The sequence below is a fragment of the Pinus tabuliformis genome, chromosome 3_1 (assembly GCF_031772625.1).
Source record: "Pinus tabuliformis cultivar Carrire ecotype Pingquan chromosome 3_1, CPIR1, whole genome shotgun sequence".
Lineage (NCBI taxonomy): Eukaryota > Viridiplantae > Streptophyta > Pinopsida > Pinales > Pinaceae > Pinus > Pinus tabuliformis.
Window position 1 is genome coordinate 767,903,178 of NC_142301.1, and position 19,421 is coordinate 767,922,598.

Below are 19,421 nucleotides of genomic sequence, written 5' to 3' on the forward strand. Positions count from 1 at the left end.
ATGACTCCCCATAGGGAGTGGTTCTGCGAGTATGAGAAATATGATTGTGGTGACATCTTCCTAAGTGATGACAGGAAGACCAAAATCATAGGACGTGGAAGAGTCAAGCTGAAGTTGCAAGGTAGAAGGGTTAGAACACTTATTGGTGTTCAACACATTCTTGCATTGGCCAAAAATATAATTTATGTAAGCAAGATGGATGATGAAGGTGTAAAAAGAATGTTTGAGAAAGATACCTACAAGATGGTTCGAGGATCGCTAGTATTTATGAAGGGATTTTAGATCAGAACTCTATACATGTTTTTGGGCAGTGTTGTTATTGTTGAGTGCAATAGTTATGTGGTTCATGAAAGTGGAGCATAAAATAATGCAGTCTTTGGTGAAAAGACTATGTTGTGGCATAAAAAATTGGGACACGTTGAAGAGAAGGGCCTTCAAATACTACATGGTAATGGAATGATAGAAGGAATGTCTGATTAGTCTTTTGATTTCAGTTTTCGTGAACATTTTGTATATGGGAAGCATAAACGGGTAATATTGTCTTTCGGTTCTAAGAGGGAAAAAGGGATATTAAATCGTGTGCATTATGGTGTGTTTGGACCTGTGTCGGTTCCATCACTAGGTAAACTTGTGCACTATGTCTTATTTATAGATGATTTCTTAAGGAATGCATGGATATATTTCCTCATGAAGAAATATGAAGTCTTTGAAAAGTTCAAAGAATTTAAGGCTTTGGTGGAAAATTAGACATAGAAAAAGATTAAGGTGTTGACGACAAATAATGGTGGAGAGTTATGCAAGAAGGAATTTGAAGAATTCTATAAGAGGTGTGGTATAGCACGCTAAAAGTATACTCCATACACACTTCAAAAAAATGGAGTTGCAGAAAGAAAACATGATGTTAATGGAAAAGGAAAGAAGCATGCTTAGTGGGCCTAGATTAATGTAGGAATTCTGGGCAGAGGTAGTGGATACTACATGTTACTTGTTTAAATGATCACTTTCTTCAACATTGGAGGATAAGACTCCACATGAGATATTGACTGGTAAGAAACCCTCTCTCTCACATCTCAAGTTATTTGGTTGTGATGCATATGTACATGTTCCAAAGGAGAAAAGAATCAAGTTGGATAGTAAATTTGAAAGGTCCATATTTATTGGGTATACAGATGGTTTAAAAGGTTACAAGCTTTGGAACCAAAAAATAAGGAAGGTGTTGACGGTGTTCGAAATCTGTCAACCAAGGGGGTATCCCCGATATGAAGTCCCAATTAGACCTCACACCATTTGGAATAGGAGCCCCATCTGGTATAATGGTATGGTTTCCATGTATCTCAAGGATATGCCTTGGCTCTAACTGTCAGCAAGAGAGAGGAATGTGAATGTGCCTTCGAACAACAAGGGGAGTGTTCCTGGTGAGTGTTCACTGACATGTATGTCTAAGTTCTTTCACTATGGAGGGGAGGAGAAGTGAGCCTCTAAGAGAGAGGTAGTAGTACCACCCTAGAAGAGACACACATAAACAAGAAGTACCCATACAACATCAAGCATAATAGTCCACATAGATGAGACGGTCATGAAACCAATGTGTAAAAGAAAGATCTGCCGAGTATCCAACAAAGTAGTCCACAAGGATGAGACAACGTTAACAACAATTACAACACATTCTCACAAGACGAGTGCCAAAATAACCAAAATAGTTCAACTACTTTAACATAGATGAAAGCAAACATGAATTACAAACATTCATAGAATAGTCTTAAAAATATCCATAATCCATGCATGAAGAACGTGTTGGCCTAGAGGGCTTATGATATTAAGAAAAATTTCCAAGACACGTGTATACAATGAACATCACTAGCTCCAGTAGTGGAGCACTGGAGCCACTCCTTGCTCCTCAAAAGAACTAGCTTATCTCTCTAATGCCTTGCGGGAGGAGCCAAGGTGAAAAGTCCTTTGCTCATACAATGAGGGGGTATATATAACCAAGGGGTGATGCTTCCCCTTTGTGACTCTTTGACTACCCTCATGATTGTTCAACTTCCTATGACTTTTCAACTTACATGACTCTCCATATTCATGTGTGTCCTTTGGAATTCTACTTTACAATACATTTGAATATAATATACATGGTCCACAATAGTGATGTGGCATATGACCACTCATGACATGACATGACATGACACTGCTGACATGGATTTCTTGGTGATGTGGAAATGTCAAGTCACTGTTGCTACTGAGTGCTAGATGTCTTCTTGAATATACTTTCTCGTCTCCTCTACATGGCTTGGTGATGCAAAATCTTCAATGATCTTTAGTCTTGGATGGTAGTTGAAAAATTGTGTCCCTTTGCTTTTCTTTGATAGATGAACTTGCATGTTCCAGCTGAAAATATGTCTTTCTGCATGCTCCCCTTCTACATCTCCTTCTTCATCATCCCTTAATGGTGTAACTGAGTACCTGCATTTGTAACTCACTCATGAAGAGACGACATTAGTATGAAAGCCCCTATCCTAAGATAGATCATTTGGATTCATGAACTGGGTCGGGACTGGGTGATCGATCAAGAGATAAGGCCTAGTGACTACGCAATTATGCAGTTCAAGTAGCCAAGGGTCAAGCTTGATCACTGAAACTACACAGTGCGTAACTCATGCCAGACTAAGGGAAATTTCTGCGCAGTCCTCATCGAGGCAAAAATTTGCACAGTGCCCAATGAGGGAAAAATTTGTGCAGTACCCACTAAAGGAAAAATTTGCGCAGTACCCACTGAGGGAAAAATTTGTGCAGTGACCGCCGAGGGAAAAATTTGCGCAGTGCTCACTAAGGGAAAAAAATTATGCAGTTCCCATGCAGGGAAAAAATTGTGCAGTTCCCACTGAGGGAAAAATTTGCACAATGACCATTGAGGGAAAAAATTATTCAGTGCCCACTGAGGGAAAAAATTGTGCTGTGTTGACTGAGGGAAAAAATTGTGCAATCCCCACTAAGGAAAAAAATTGTGCATTCCCCACTAAGGAAAAAAATTGTGCATTCCCCACTAAAGGAAAATATGCGCAATTCAAGCAGGAAATGGAGGCTATGGGATGGGGCTCTAGGAGGACAAACTACGTAGTTTCAGGAGGCAAGGGGGACTGGGAAACTGAGACTGCGAAATGCGTAACTCAGGGAGCCTTGAAGGACAAAATTGTGCAGTTTTTGGAGGCAGTGAGGTCTAACTAAGGGTAGGACACTTGGATAAGCATCTGCACAGTTTCGGGTGCCAAGGGAGGCTGGGATTATGCGCATTGCGTAGTTCTAGTAGACAAGAGAACATATTGAGGGTTGAATATGTGAAGTGCACAGTTTAAGCAAGACTGGGAGACACAACTGCGCAATTCTGGAGGTCAAGATTGGGAGTTGGGCTTAGGAATTGTGCAGAGAAACAACCTTGGAGGACATGGACTATGCATTACGTAGTTCTAAGTAGCAAGGTCACAACCTAGAGGGATAAGACTACGCAGTGCGCAGTTCAGTCGAGGCCTGGTGAAGCTAAGTTACTCGGTCGGGAACATTTTTCGGAAATGGCTAAGTGTGGGATGGTTGATGAACTGAGATGAACCTTAACTGTGATATTAGCATACTTTGATGACATGACAACATAGATCATCAAAGCACGTAAACAAAGAATTTCGCTTTGTGTGACTGCCTCATGACATGATACGACAAATGCGACACTTAAGATAGGATTTAGGATGACCATGACGACACTTGTGCGAAAATGCTCAAGACTTTGTGTATGGATGTGAAAAATGTTTACATGGTTGGGAAAAATCATATACACAAAGACTGAGCTTCAAAACCATCAGAAAAGGCTTACAAACATTGTACAACAATCAAACATGCCAAAAGACGACATTTAACCCAACATCCGAAAGGGACCAAAGAACTGGGAGAAAGCTCATGAAATGAGCTCTAGTGTTTGCAAAAAAAATGAAAATGACCAAGGAAGGCTTTGAAATTTGAGTGTAAGCCAAAATTTTGGAGGGTGTTGCAGCAGTTACAACACTTGTTGATACACTGATTGAACTCCAACTTCTCTGTCTTGGTTAAATTATTTTGTGCATGGCCTTGGTTCTTCAGGGAGTATTGATTCATTGTGCATATTACCTTAGCCTTCCCACTTACCCCATGAACAGACATGGTCCCCTCTATACCTTTGCAATTGAACACAACATAATATTCAACATAATCACAATGTTTCGAGTTGGGAAGGATAGTGTAGCTCATGAGCTTAATATTTTCAGAGTATAATTTTTCATCTCTGGTGTTGCTCCACTGCCAACAGGCCTGGAAAGTACCCCGACGGAGCCACGTAGGAACACAAACATTGCTCCGATGTCAGCGAGACTAGACAATACTCCGATGGAGTTTCTTGCTTCACCTCTTTGCGCAGGAAGCCTTTCTCTTCTTTTTCCTTTATTTATTCATTTAAAGAGAAATGTGCATCAACGCTTATTTACTTTTGGGTGGAAGAGCGATCCTGACTTATTGAGATCATAAGAGGTTGTTCCTTCAGAGAAGCATATAGAGACCTTTGATTTAGGTTTGCTTGTTTAGATTTTCCCCTTCTTCGTTTCTACTAGTTGGATAAGCTTGAGAACGCCAAGGCAGAAAAATTGAGTATAGGCATGAGATTTCCATACTAGACATGGGTTCATGATTGGACCAAAAATCTCCTTACGAAAAAATCATATTTTTCGTTGGAAATTCATTAGCCAAAAGATGTAACCAACACAAGGAAGATGGAAAAAAGGCTAGCAAAATGATGAAGTGTCACAAGACTCTTTATAGTTTAGATACACACATACTAAGAAGCCAAAAAAGGTCCAGGCACAACACTTATTTGCATGATGAAAACGAAAGGAGAAACTCAAAAAGAAAGAAAACAAGATGTAAAGAAAGAAAACACACAGCAAGGAAAAAAAAATTAGAAGACGAGAAAAAAGATGGCTAAAAAAAACATGATGTAGAACTAGAATAAGAAAACAAGGCCAGACTACAAGGAACGAGTGCAAAATGAGTGCAAGAGAGGGAAAACTAGGATGGAGATAATACTACTCCTAACCTAACAACTAGAAGGTCGGGGTCACGTATAATGAAATTTCCTTTGAAGCCACCATGGTTGTTCCTGACCTACATTCAGACGGATACAAACAGTTAAAACACATATAAAGAAATGAGCAATGGAAGAAATAAGAACTTGAATAACTTGCACAAGAAAAGGAAGGTCTTTCATGTGGGAAAAAAAATATGTCACAACCACTACTTTCATCCAATTTTCATTCTTACCTTTATGATGAATACCATATTTCAACAAACCTTGGAAGCTTCTCGTTGATGTGTCTCCATCTACACTGAACTCTTTAGCAAGCATAAGGGAATATTGAAACTTGTTTTTCACAACAGAACTTGCTAGGTAAGTTTTCTCCAACCATTCAACAATTAGATTGTACAATTCGTGACAACCCTCTTGAAATCTTTGAAAATATGAGTTTTCAATTAGAAGCATGGGATTTTGATGAGAATCTTGTAGGGGAAAATAGATCTGATCATTTTCGACAGTCACGTCGAGACAGTGAGGACCCAACATAACTATCAATGAAGGTTGAAGTGTTTCAATTACTTGACACAAATCTGAATAATGAGATATTGAACGATGAAGGTCAAGATATGTAAAACAACTATCCTTGGATGTATTGATGGGAAAATGATAAGCTGAATGATAGTCATCAAGGACATAAGAACGATCAAACGATCTGGTTGAAGCATTAGATTCCCAATTTGTAATAAAAAAAAGAAAATCAATTAAAATAGTTTCACGAACGTTTTGAATAATGGAATCATCGTCTTAGCATGATGAATTGACAGTCCATTTCTTCATACTGGTAACACACTACACTAGCATCGTAATCATCCAGAGAAGTGGGAAGGGATGCTAGTACAATAGGCACACAACACTAATTAGGATGGAATGAACATAATGGAGATTGATTCGCACAATAACTCTTGCATAAATTCGCACTCAAGAGGGTTTCAAGTGCATTGAAGGACAAGATTTGTGATATAATATTCATAAGGAAATCTACGAGTTGCTCATCATGAAATACATACAATAGATATGATTCCTTCAGCCAAATATGGTCTTTGGGATGATCAACTTCCATGAGAGGTACACATTCCAAATGAAGACAAATGAACAAGAAAATATTCTTGAGTCTGGTTAGAAGTGAAATATCAAAAGTTTGAAAGATTACATCTGAAATACCAAACATCTTTGAGAAATGGATTTACACTAAATGAAACCATGAAAAAAGGAGGATTGTGTGAGAGAAACCATAGCTGACTTAGTTAGGGAGGCTTACCAAATTCATGAGATCCTAACATAACCATCATCAGAATTTGAAGTGCCTCAACTCCCTAGCATGTCCTAGAACTTTCCAAGATTGTAGAATTGCATTTTGAAGCTTGAACCAAATCATGCATGGTTTGAGGATAGTTGTTGTTGCTGGTTTCAATACTACTCACTGAATGGAAGTAATCTTTGTCACAGGTTTCATCGGATTTTTCAAATTCAATAATCAGATTACTCAAATGGAAAAGCTCTTTTGATATCAAATTCAAAGATAAATGAATCGGGGAGATTTCGTGAGCAAGCTAATTTGAAGAGTTGTCTTCATGCAAGAGAAGATATGATGAGGGATGGGAAGGGTACTCTATGTTTTGACTATTTTCAATCTCATCATGGACAACCTCACCGCTTTGTGATAACTCATCGAATGAAGAAACTGAAGGGAATGGAGTATCTTCGTCGTGGGTAGATGCATTTCAAACGATAGGACACAAGGGATAGTGAGGTGAAGATGAATTTTCGATATCAACATCTTCCTTGACCGAACCAGATTCTAGATCTAACTTAAAATATTCATGAGAAACTGAAAGAACATATGATGTTCTTAGGCATTCACCACGACATACAATAATCGAACCATCATCATGGGAATGATTGTTTCCCAAGGTTGGGGGTTAATTGAAAGAATTGATTGCATTTGATTCACTACTGAGATTAGGAGATTGACAACCATCCAAGGATGGAAGCACATCATCTTGATATGGAGGATCTTGAAAAATGTAAGAAATATTCAAATCAAATTCACCTTCCTGCTCCTCTACTTGTGTAGAGTGACCATCTTGTACCTGATAGCAATTTGAACCAGTAACGTGAAAATCAAGATAGTGTGAAAGACTAGTTGGTGGAACGTATTTCTCGAGTAGATCATGGTACAAAGAGTCATGGCTAGTAGATGATAGAGGATAGTAAAAATCCAAATCAGATTCAAGATTAGAGTTATGAACAGTGACATCATCTTGTGAAATGAAGGAGTTAATCTTTTCCATATGCCTCATAATCCATTCGAGAATTTCCTCCATTGAATATGAGTCATGAGAAACAAAAGAAGAATGAGAAGATGGATTGGGGATTTGATTTGCATATTTATCACAGAGAGGCACCCCTATCGGAACTGGGGAAGCAAAAAAATTAGGGGGTTCAGGTTTACTGTATGAAGAGACAAGAAACAAGCACTCAAAATCCTATTTCAAGAAATCCCAGTTCAAATGTTTTTCAAGAATTACATAACAGTGGTGAAGGAATCGATAAAAAAAATCCTTAACTAATTCACCAACCTTCATTCTTAAAAGATTGATTCTTCCACAAACATCTTGGTAGTTATACTTATCGAAGGCTTTATGAAGCTTCTTGCCAAGTTGTTCGAATGAATGGATAGGAGCGATGGATAATGTATGACACCATCGATTAACACGACCTTTGAATGTGATGGTGAGCAATATAGCCATGAAATATTTGCAATGTATTCTGTTAGAAATACAGAGGCAAACAACTCAAAGCAGATGTTCATGAAAAGTTGACTCACCCTGACCATCGAACTTAAATTCGGACAGGTTATGAATAACTTCCGTAGGGATGGTATACTTAAGCTCTTTAGAAAAACATTCTGGGATTATGATTTGGGGAAGAGCCATTTAAATGAGAGATTCAAACCAGACTCAACGGGCAAAATATATCATCTGGCCCTCCTTCTAGCACCATTTTATTGACGGTGCTAGAAATCCGTCAACAAAGGGGGTCTCCCCGATATGAAGTCCCAATTAGACCTCACGCCATTTGGAATAGGAGCCCCATCCATTATAATGGCTCCGTTTCCATGTATCTCAAGGATATGCCTTGGCTCTAATTGTAAAAAAGAGAGAGGGATGCGAATGTGCCTTCGAACAACAAGGGGGGTGTGCGTGGCAACTATTCACTAACATGTGTGTCTAAGTTCTTTCACTGTGGAGGGGAGGAGAAGTGAGCCTCTAAGAAAGAGGTAGTAGTACCGCCCTAGAAGAGACACACATAAACAAGAAGTTCCTATACAACATCAAGAAAAATATTCCACATATATGAGAAAATCATAAAACCAATGTGTAAAGGAAAGATATGTCAAGTATCCAGTGAAGTAGCCCACAAGGATCGTACACCGTTAATAGAAATTACAACAAATTCTCACAATATGAGTGCCAAAATAATCAAAATAGTTCAACTACTTTAACAAGGATGAAAGAAAACATGAATTACAAACATTCACATAATAGTCTTACAAATATCCATAATCCATGCATGAAGAACATGTTGGCCTAAAGGGATTCTAATATTAAGCAAAAGTTCCAAGATGCATGTATACAATGAACATCACTAGCTCTAGTAGTGGAGTGTTGGAGCCACTCCTTGTTCCTCAAAAGAACTAGCTTATCTCTCTAATGCCTTGCAGGAGGAGCCAAGGTGAAAAGTCCTTTGCTCATACAATGAGGGGGTATATATATCCAAGGGGTGATGCTTCCCCTTTGTGACTCTTTGACGATCTCATGATTTTTCAACTTCCTAAGACTTTTCAACTTACATGACTCTCCATATTCATGTGTGTCATTTGGACTTCCACTTTATAATACATTTGAATATAATATACATGGTCCACAATAGTGATGTGGCATATGACCACTCATGACATGACATGACATGACACTACTGACATGGACTTCTTGGTGATGTGGCAATGTCAAGTCATTGTTGTTGTTGAGTGCTGGATGTCTTCTTGGATATGCTTTCTCTTCTCCTCCGCATGGCTTGGTGATGCAGAGTCTTCAATGATCTTTAGTCTTGGATGGTAGTTGCAAACTTGTGTCCCTTTGCTTTTCTTTGATAGATGAGCTTGCATGTTTCAGCTACAAATATGTCTTTCTGCATGCTCCCCTTCTACATCTCCTTCTTCATCATCCTGTCATGGTGTAAGAGAGTACATGCATCTGCAACTCACTCATGATGAGATGACATCAGTCTGAAAACCCCTAGCCTAAGATAGAGCATTTGGATTCATGAATTGGGTTGGGATTGGGTGATCGGTCAGGAGAGAAGGCCCAGTGACTGCGCAATTGCACAGTTCAAGCAGCCAAGAGTCAAGCTTGATCACTGAAACTATGCAGTATGCAGCTCAGGACAGACTGAGGGAAATTTATGTGAAGTCCTCACCAAGGGAAAAATTTGTACATTACCCACTAAGGGGAAAATTTGTGCAGTGCCCATCGAGGGAAAAATTTGCGTAGTGACCGCTGAGGGAAAAATTTGCGCAGTGCCCATTGAGGGAAATTTGTGCAGTGATCATTGAGGGAAAATTTTGAGCAGTGCCCACTGAGGGAAATTTGTGCAGTGATCACTAAGGGGAAAATTTGTGTAGTGCCCACTGAGGGTAAAATTATCACAATGCCCATTGAGGGAAAAATTTGTGAATTCGCCACTGAGGGAAAAAATTGCGCAGTCCCCACTGAGGGAAAAAGTTGCGTAGTTCAAGCAAGCAGTGGAGGCTACGGGATGGTGCCCTGAGAGGATAAACTACATAGTTTCAAGAGGCAAGGGAGACTGGGTAACTCTGATTGCACAATGTGCAACTTAGGGAGGCTTGAAGGAAAAAATTGCGCAGTTTCTGGAGGCAGTGAGGTCCGGTTGAGGGAAAGGACTATGGGAGAAGCATTTGCATAATTTTGGGTGCCAAGGAAGGTTGGGCTTCTGTACATTGTGCAGTTCCAACAAGCAAGGAAAAATATTGAGGGTTGAAAATGCAAAGTGTGCATTTCAAGGCAGACTAGGAGACACAATTGCGTAATTATGGAGGTCAAGATCTGGAGTTGGGCTTAGGAATTGCACAGAGAAACAACCCTAAAGGACACGGACTGCACATTACACAATTCCAAGCAACAAGGTCACAACTTAAAGGGTTGAGACTTCACTGTGCGTAGTTCATTCGGGGCTTGGTGAAGCTAAGTTACTCGGTCGGGAAAATTTCCTGGAAATGGCTAAGTGTGGGATGGGTGATGAACCAAGATGAACCTTGATTGTGATCACATAATTAACATACCTATATGAGACGAAAACATAGATCATCGGAACATGTAAGAAAAACATTTCCCTCCATGTGACTGCCTCATGACAAGATACGACAAGTGTGACATTTAAGATAGGCTTTAGGATGACTATGACGACACTTGTGTGACAATGCTCAAGACTTTGTGTATGGATGCAGCAGATGTTTACATGGTTGGGAAAAATTATATACACAAAGACCGACCCTCGAAACCATCAAAAAAGGCTTGCAAACATTGTACGACAATCAAACATGCCAAAATACGAAAATTAACCCAACATGTGAAAGGGACCAAAGAACTAGGAGAAAGCTCATGAAATGAGCTCTAGTGTTTGCAACAACAATGAAAAATGCCAAGGAAGGCTCTGCAATTTGAGTGTAAGCCAAAATTTTGGAGGGTGTTGCAGCAGCGACAATAAAAGGTTATGTACAATCGAGATGTGGTGTTTAGAGAAGTGAAAGATTTTATTAAACATGGTGACCTACAAAAGTAAAAGAAACCAAAGAAGTTAGAGTTTAAATTAGAACTACATTTGATCACAAATAACATTTAAAGTTTACATTTGATCATGGATAACATTAAAAGTTTATTTTTGATTCATTAAGATGGTTATTTTTTGGCTTTATTTATTTATTTATTTAAATGTAAATAAATAGGTTAATGATATAAATAAAATTTTAATTTTTATATAACATTATTAAATTATTTTAATTAAAATATAATATTGGGTCAATTTTCATTGGTAGATAATATCCAATAATAACTTTCTTCATTATACTTTACTATTAAATTATAATAAATTTACAACCATATAAATAATAAATAAATCAAATAAAATTTACATACATATATAAGGTAAACATTTGTAACTTTGTCACTATGGCCATTGAATTAAGTAGTCAATCATTTTGTGATTTACAAGTAGACTAAGAGCTACATAACCCACTAGGTGTAGACCAATTGGTTTGTACTAGGTTTGGTCCATCTTATGGGAAGGGGTTGAGGATGGAGCCACTTTTGGGGGCATCCAAGCTTCATTGATCTCATTGTTCTTCCATCCCACAATGGGGGTAGAGCATTTGTACTCGTGGTCTTCATTGTCATTACATGAGAAACTTTCACTACTTGTGTACCATGATTTTTAATAATTTTGAGCTTTTTTGTCTAATATTATTAGTTTTTGTAAGAATCAAATTAAAAAACAATAAATTCAAAGGATTTTAGTTAGAGTGTTTTGGTGAACATTTTGTTTTCCTAATTGTGTGGGTTTAAGTCTGTAGAGACATGTTGTAATCGACTCATTAGTGGCATTTATGAATAGTTTTATCTGGTGTAATGGTGGCACCTGACCTTGTGAAGATTTTTTTTTACCAAAAAGCTTCAATCCATGATATACATCAAAACACTTACTTCATCATACATATCTCATTTCCAACATTAAAATAAGTCATTAAATTTAACTAAATTATAACTTCACTTTAAATTATTATTATTAAAAAGGAAAAACTTAATATATGAGTTAAACATACATATACATTTAAAAAAACATGTAACGAGATTCTTAACCATGGAGATTCACCCCCATTTTATCATGGAAATTTTTAACTTTCAAATAGGCTTTGTTACAATAGCATGTGTAGAAATTGCTTGTAGATTCAAACTTCAAATTGTAATATGATAGAACAATTGACTTGAATCTACTCTACTCAACAGCAGAAATAATAAACGATAGATGAAATCATAAAACATATAAGAGAAAGAATTCAATCACATATAACACAATAATTTCCTGGGAAAGCCACACCTAAAAACTCCTGCTATTTGTATATTGCATTAATCAGAAAACATAAGAAGATTACAATGCTTTACTCAAGCCCTGAGCAACCTTTGCACTATCTCTATCTATCTCACTACCAATTTGTGCACAAGCTTCTCTTGGCACACCTCACCAAAACAATGATTAAACTTGTGCCTTCATTCCTCCTTTTAAAGGTAATTCGAATGGCTAAAATTAGTGAGTTTTCTAATTAAGGAATGCTTTTTTTAGGCCTTCTTCTGATTGCATGCACTTAAAAATGATAGTACATTGTCCTGAACTCTAATCTCAACTGGGCCTTTCTCTGATTTGACATGCATAAGTTAATTATGAGTGAATTTTCAATTTACTGGATCTCCCAATAATTCCTCCATCTAGTTTAACTGAATTTAACTCAGTTGGATTGAATTAAATAATTACAAAAAAACTCAATTTGGGCCCTAAAATTTAAGAATCACTCTACATGACTCTAGACATACTCCCAAGTGGAATTAACTGAGTCAACTAAGTCAAATTAACTTAGTTAACTACTACAAGTTGCTACGAGAATTATAATTACAATTTAATTCAAGGACAAATTAAATTAGGATTTTTCTTGATGATATTTTTAACATTTATTTTTCTATTTTCAACACCATGAACCAATATCACAGTTTATCAATACCACATAACCAAAAAAATAATAACTCATTTCACAAGTGTACACACACTTTCATGATATTCTTTTAATTAAATTGAAAAACAAAATATGCATGACTAATATTGAGATAAATATCAACCCTTTATCTTGACTATTACTAAAAATATTCTATGGATATTCCATAGAGGTTAAATCCCTAATAATATTCATTTTTTTTTTTTTTTAACGTAAAGACTAATCTATTGTATTAATAAAGAAAGAAAATATTTACAAAGAGGTACTAGCCTCTGAGGATGGATAGAGCCACCCTCTGTCTGAAGAGCATAGCAGGTACTCAAGGCTACCTGAATTACAAAGATAGAAGCAGTAGAAGTAAGCATGAGCAAAACGGAAGCAGGTAGTCTTCCGACTTACAAGAGAAATTCCTCCAAAAAGAAGAACAGCAGCAGAATTGTAGAACCATAGAACCTTTGCTGCTGATATCATCCCGGCAATTGAGGGTAGGAAGACAAGTAGTTCCAGAGGTCTGGAAACATTGCGAATTCTGGGCATTCCTTTACCCCAAAAACAGAACCTGGGTATCTCGGATAGAGAGGAGACCCCTCCAAAACTCCAAAACTTGACCATAGAGCAGCAGCAAAAACAGTAATTTAGCCTTCGAAGGCTTACCTTATACTTTGTTATCGAAATCTGGCATGGTTGCATCTTCGTTCACTGGGATGCGTGTATATTCTATAGATATTCCATAGAGGTTAAATCCCTAATAATATTCATTTTACTTATTATGAGTTGTATAATATTAATTACATGATAGATGCGTGTCTATTTTGAAAAATTGTTTTCATAATTTTAATTTGATTATGGTAGGGATTTAATCTTCTTAGAATATTTTTAGTGATAATTAGAATTTTAGGGTTTTTTAGTGTCATAATATTATATCTTCAACCACATGAATGAAAATTGTTGAAATTTTAAGATTTTTGGAGTCCTATTATTTTATTTTTAATGTTATTGCTAAAAAAATGTTGAAATTGTACCTAAAAAGAAAAATGTTATTCCACAATCAACCCTTTTGACTTTCAATATGTTTTTTTTCATTTTTTTTGGGCAAAAAAATAGTTTTTACTACTGTTTTTTAAAAATGTAAAAATTAACCCAAAAAAAATTCTTCGACAATACACACTTCATTTTTGGAAATTTTTTTAACTGGTTTTCAATTTACAGTGTTTTATCAACACTAAACTTGAATTTATGCAAATCAAAATAAAACAGTTTCGAAGTGAAATTCGAACCAAGATAGTTGCCATGAATTGCAAATTGGTCCAGATGAAAGAGACGTGTGCAACTGGAGTGCACTTGGAACAACAGAGATCGAAGCCAATGAATGCTCAACGCAGAAGAAAAGAAAGCAGGTCCCAGGTTCAAGTGATGTGTTTGACTAATGAAAATGTTTGGAAAGAGTCTGGAATGGCAGGTTAGTTATGTGTTACCTGAATCTTTTTGTTTTAATTTGACTAATGTTGTGTAAATTTTGTTTGTTCCAAGGAGTTTTCTTATGATATAGAATATAATAGGCAGGTCCCAGGTTCAAGTGATATGGTTGACTAATGTAAATGTTTGGAAAGACTCTGGAATGGCAGGTTAGTTATGTGTTAGTTGTATCCTTTTGCTTTAATTGGAGTAATTGAGTAATGTTAGGTAAATTTTGTTTGTTTTAAGGAGTTTTTTTATATAATGTTAGGTAAATTTTTGTTTGTTTTAAGGAGTTTTTATATAAAATATAATAGGCATATTTTTAGTATGGTAAGAAAAAAATGTCACAATTGTTTTAATTTGAGTAATCTTAGGTAAATTTTGTTTTTCCCAAAAGAGTTTTTTATATATAATATAATAGGCATATTTTTAGTATTCAAGGAAAAAGATGTTACAAGAATAGGCTCGATTTGTTTTGAGTTTCTAAAGGCAGACTTATTATAGATTTGGATGAAATATGTAAAGATTATGTCTCTAAATGTAATTTATTTTTTTAATGGAAATTTCTTAATTGCTTTTTTGAAAAAAAAAAATTGAAAATAAATCTATAATTTAACTTATTTCTATAATTTTTTAAATCTTGGAAATGTCAATGTGAGATGTATCATGAAGTAAGTGCTTTGATGTCTATCTGTTTTTACAAATTATTATATGTGACATGGTATGTTAATCTATTTAACTATATAATAGTATCAATAGCTAATTTACAATTAATAAATATTCATAGGCACTGTCTATGAGCTAATAAATATTCATAGGCACTGTCTACGAGCTACAATTTTTCTCGGACAATAATTCTTCAAAAATATGACTATGATAGTATTTAAATCATTTATTTAACAGTAAAAATAAATTCAATACCATCAAAAACCTGTAAAACACCCAAAATCTTGAAACTTCATAACGATGAGTAAAATTTTCAAAAAGTTCTATTTCATATTCCCAAAATCATACCAAATTTCCAACTAGAATGGTAATACGAGTTGCCAACCTCCCTTAAAATCAGGGCAGTATTTCACTGACTGGGACTCATTCAACAGCTCCCGTACAGATACCTTTTCCACATCGCACACCGATTCTTTAGGCGCGTAGTGATAGCACGGATCGGTACCAACACTTGTCTTGCAGATCTGCTTCACACCCTTTTTTATGAGATAAGGAACCAGTCCGCCCAATCCTTGAGCCACATAACCAAATGTCGACCTTCTACTGGTGATCAGAACGTCGGTGAGGCTGAGAACCCACATGTCCACCAGAGCCTCCTGCTGATGCGAAGCGTCGTGATTCTCTTCTTGAGTCACCTGCTGCGATGCAATCTTGAAGATTTTTGCCGTTTCGTTTCCAATGCGGGCAAGAGTCTGGTTCAGCTTAGCTATGTGACCCTGTGCGAGAGTCGCCACATACACCGACAAATAGTCGTCGGGACGCATTTTCTTTGTTTTCCGAAGCCCCGCCGGACTGAAACCCGCCTTTCTTCGAATGCAAATGGGAATGTTGGAATCGTATGCGTGGGTGTAGCGGCCCGAGAACTCTCTTAGCTGAACGCCGATCCTTCTGGCAGCCGGGGAAAGCGTGCTGTCCAGATAATGGCGGACGCGATCCCAGACTTGGTCGCTGGGAGAAAAGAGATACTTAGACAGAACGTGAAACGGGTTTCTTTCCGGGAAAAGGACATCCAGAAGCGGAGCGAGAGCCGGGTTGAGGAAGAAACCCACCGCAAAGTACTGATTCGCGTTCTTAATGCTGATGAACGGCACGTTCCGTGCCCGTGAAACGCCCGACGGGCAGACGTTGAACTCGGTTTCTTTGGTGGGGCTCTTATGAGTCATCTCCAGATGCAGTATTGTCGTGTTACAGTACTCCGGCGCCTTATTTCTCTTCTGGAAGCCACACCCAGCGTCCCTAAAAAGAAGATAAGGGACTCCTAGACTGAGATTCAAGGGGCGTTCAGGGGATATTAGAGAGGGAGAGTGCCCTTGGAAAGGGTCGCAGAAGAGAAGACTCCACTCAGGGTAATCGATCAATAACACTCTCTGCGACAGAATAGCGTATATAAAAGCCGAGATGAGAGATATGAGGCGATTACCCAATCCGAACATATTGGCTCCCCATATCACATATCTGCATCGCGGAACTCCGCCGCTGTTAAAGATGTTGGTGATGTTATCGAATTCCAAAGCGGTGCAGCGACTGTGCATGGCCAGGTAACTGTCCATAACATTCTGAAGCTGCGGGGATTCTGGGGATGCGTAACGGTGGAGTCGGCGACCTCCTTCGGATTCGAACCTGCACTCTCTCTGCGATGAAGGAGCATTCCATTTGGAAATCGAAACTTCATCATGATCATAATTCCCTTGTGCATCCAGAGCTCCGAGAAGCTCGCACAGCAGTTTTTGAGGACCCTGATGTAACGAATTGCAATGGGAGAGCTTCTTCTGAACATTGTCGGAGAGAGTGGATCGAAATGCAGTGGAATTGGACTCCGCCCATGCATGGAGAGACGATGAGAGGAATAGCATGAGGAGTCGTAAGAGTAGGAGAGACATTCTAAACAAAGAATAGTAACACTTCACATAATTACAGCATACGCTTGACAGCTTGGTCTGATCTCACAACATGCCGAAACCCTCGAAGCAATCGGCTGGAAATGTGGAAAGTAAGTTTGAGCCATTGACCAGCTGGAATATAAATGGCATGTTTATGCAACGATGGGCTTTCCACGCCTTCATTTTCCAATGCATAATCTTTTTGCCGCGTTCAAACTCGATTACCTGGGCTATGAGGCATCCTTATCTTTTTTTTACACATTGGCGGAAGAGGGGATATGTGTTTTTACATCCGTGAAATTGGGGATATGGGTGATTTCCAACTAATGTGCTATCATTGTAATTTCCAAGCACATCACAGAATTTTAACCAACAATGTGACAAGAATCTCCATTCTTATATTTTATATTTACACCATTGATAAAATAGTTTGTTTATTAGTATTGAAGATAAAAATAATAATAAATAATAAAAATTAGGAAAATATATATATAAGAAGAAATGGCAAAGACCATCAATGGTCTCCTCAACTTTAAAGAAATCTTTTCCAATGGTTTTTTTAACATTAAAGAATTTCAGTTAAAATTTTTAATTTTTTTAACATTAAAGAATTTCAGTTAAAATTTTCCTTCTTAAAATTATATTAGTAGTTGTGAAGATTAACCATATATCATTATCTTATTATATTGTATTTTATTAATATATTGTATTTTTTGGTAGGTAAACATTCATGAGGGATTTGAACCAATGACCTATAGTAAGGAGTGCCTTAACAATGCATCCATTCACGGTCAATCCAAAACCCATGGACTAATATATTATATTTTCATTAATAATTTTTTTTTTTAATTAAAATAAATTATAATCAAAATATATAATTAATGTATATTATTTTCATAATAATATTGAAATAGAGAAATTATTATTCATTCAACATTAAAATTAAAACTTAACTCATCATTAAAAAAATCATATACTTTAAAATAATTTAAAAATAAATTTAACTCATATGGTTAATCCTAATCACTAAAGCTATCTATTTTTTTTTTCATAAATATTAATTTTATCTTGATTTTTTTTTTAATATTAATTTAATCTATATTTAAGCAAAGTCTTTCTGTAGAAATCACATAAGAGAAATTTTTGGCTAAGGAATTTGGAACTAACAAGTGTGGTAACCACACTTGTTGGTTCTGATCCAAATTTTTTTATTATGTGATTTCTACCCAAAACCTTTTCTTAATTCATTATAGATCACAGAAATACAAAAATTAACCTATATTTATAGATTTAAAAATCTTTAATCTAACATCATTTTATATAAACAAAACCTTAACCTTAATTGCTTGAAATAGTTAATAATTAGTCTTACCATAAAATTTTACATTTCACTAATTATTTAAAAATAATTAATATTTAAATATAATAAAAATTATTTATTTTATAAGGATGATTTTATATATAACTATTTTTAATTTAATAAATTTTATATTATTAATAAAAAATAATATAAATTTAGTTATCTTAAATATTTTTACATATTAAATTTTTTAATTATTTTATTTAAAAAAAATTAAATCATGTATTTTAAAACCATTTTCATTTTAAATATATATATATATATATTTTAAAATTAATAAATTTTATTTTTATAAATTATAAAATAATATAATAAATTTTATATTTATAATATAAATTTAGTTATCTTAAATATATTTTACATATTGAAATTTTTAATTATTTTATTTAAAAAATAAATAAAATAATTTTAAATCATGTATTTTAAAACCATTTTCATTTTAACTATATATATTTTTTAAATTAATAAATTCTGTTTCCATAAATTATAACATAATTTTGTTGCCTTATTCATAGTTATTAAGTTTGAATTCAGATTCAAATTTGAATTTGATTCAATAAGGGAAAAAAATCAATAACTTAAAATTTAATATATAAAAAATTGGGAAATAAACGTCTTACAAATACCTAAATAAATTATTTTTCTCATATTTTAAAATTTTGAACTATATAATATAATATAATAATGAAAATCTTAAAAACATCTTAAAAATTGTTATTTTATATTACATAAAATACATAGCTTTATATTAGAATAGAAAATTGCTAAAAATTTTGTGTTCATCCATCTACACAATTATTATATGATGTGTAATATAAACTGAACTTTCATTCAAATTCTATATTAGAATGAACCATGTGGACTAACCATTACAAACCACATCGAGTTATATGCAAAAGATTTTTGAAAATATACATTTATATTCTCAATTTACTAATTACTTATTAAATAGAACAAACTAAATTTTATTTTGTAATAATTAGCAAAACATTTTTATTATTTTCAGATACT

At 35.5% G+C, this 19,421-nt stretch overlaps 1 protein-coding gene across 1 annotated transcript; it reads right to left on the reverse strand.

The window, feature by feature from the left end:
- Positions 1-15,456: 15,456 nt before the first annotated feature.
- On the reverse strand, positions 15,457-17,334 carry LOC149189637 (putative fucosyltransferase 10). The gene has a single exon (XM_089413252.1). The coding sequence runs from the start codon at positions 17,048-17,050 to the stop codon at positions 15,470-15,472; it is 1,581 nt and encodes a 526-aa protein (XP_089269378.1). The 5' UTR covers positions 17,051-17,334; the 3' UTR covers positions 15,457-15,469.
- Between the last annotated feature and the right edge of the window lie 2,087 nt (positions 17,335-19,421).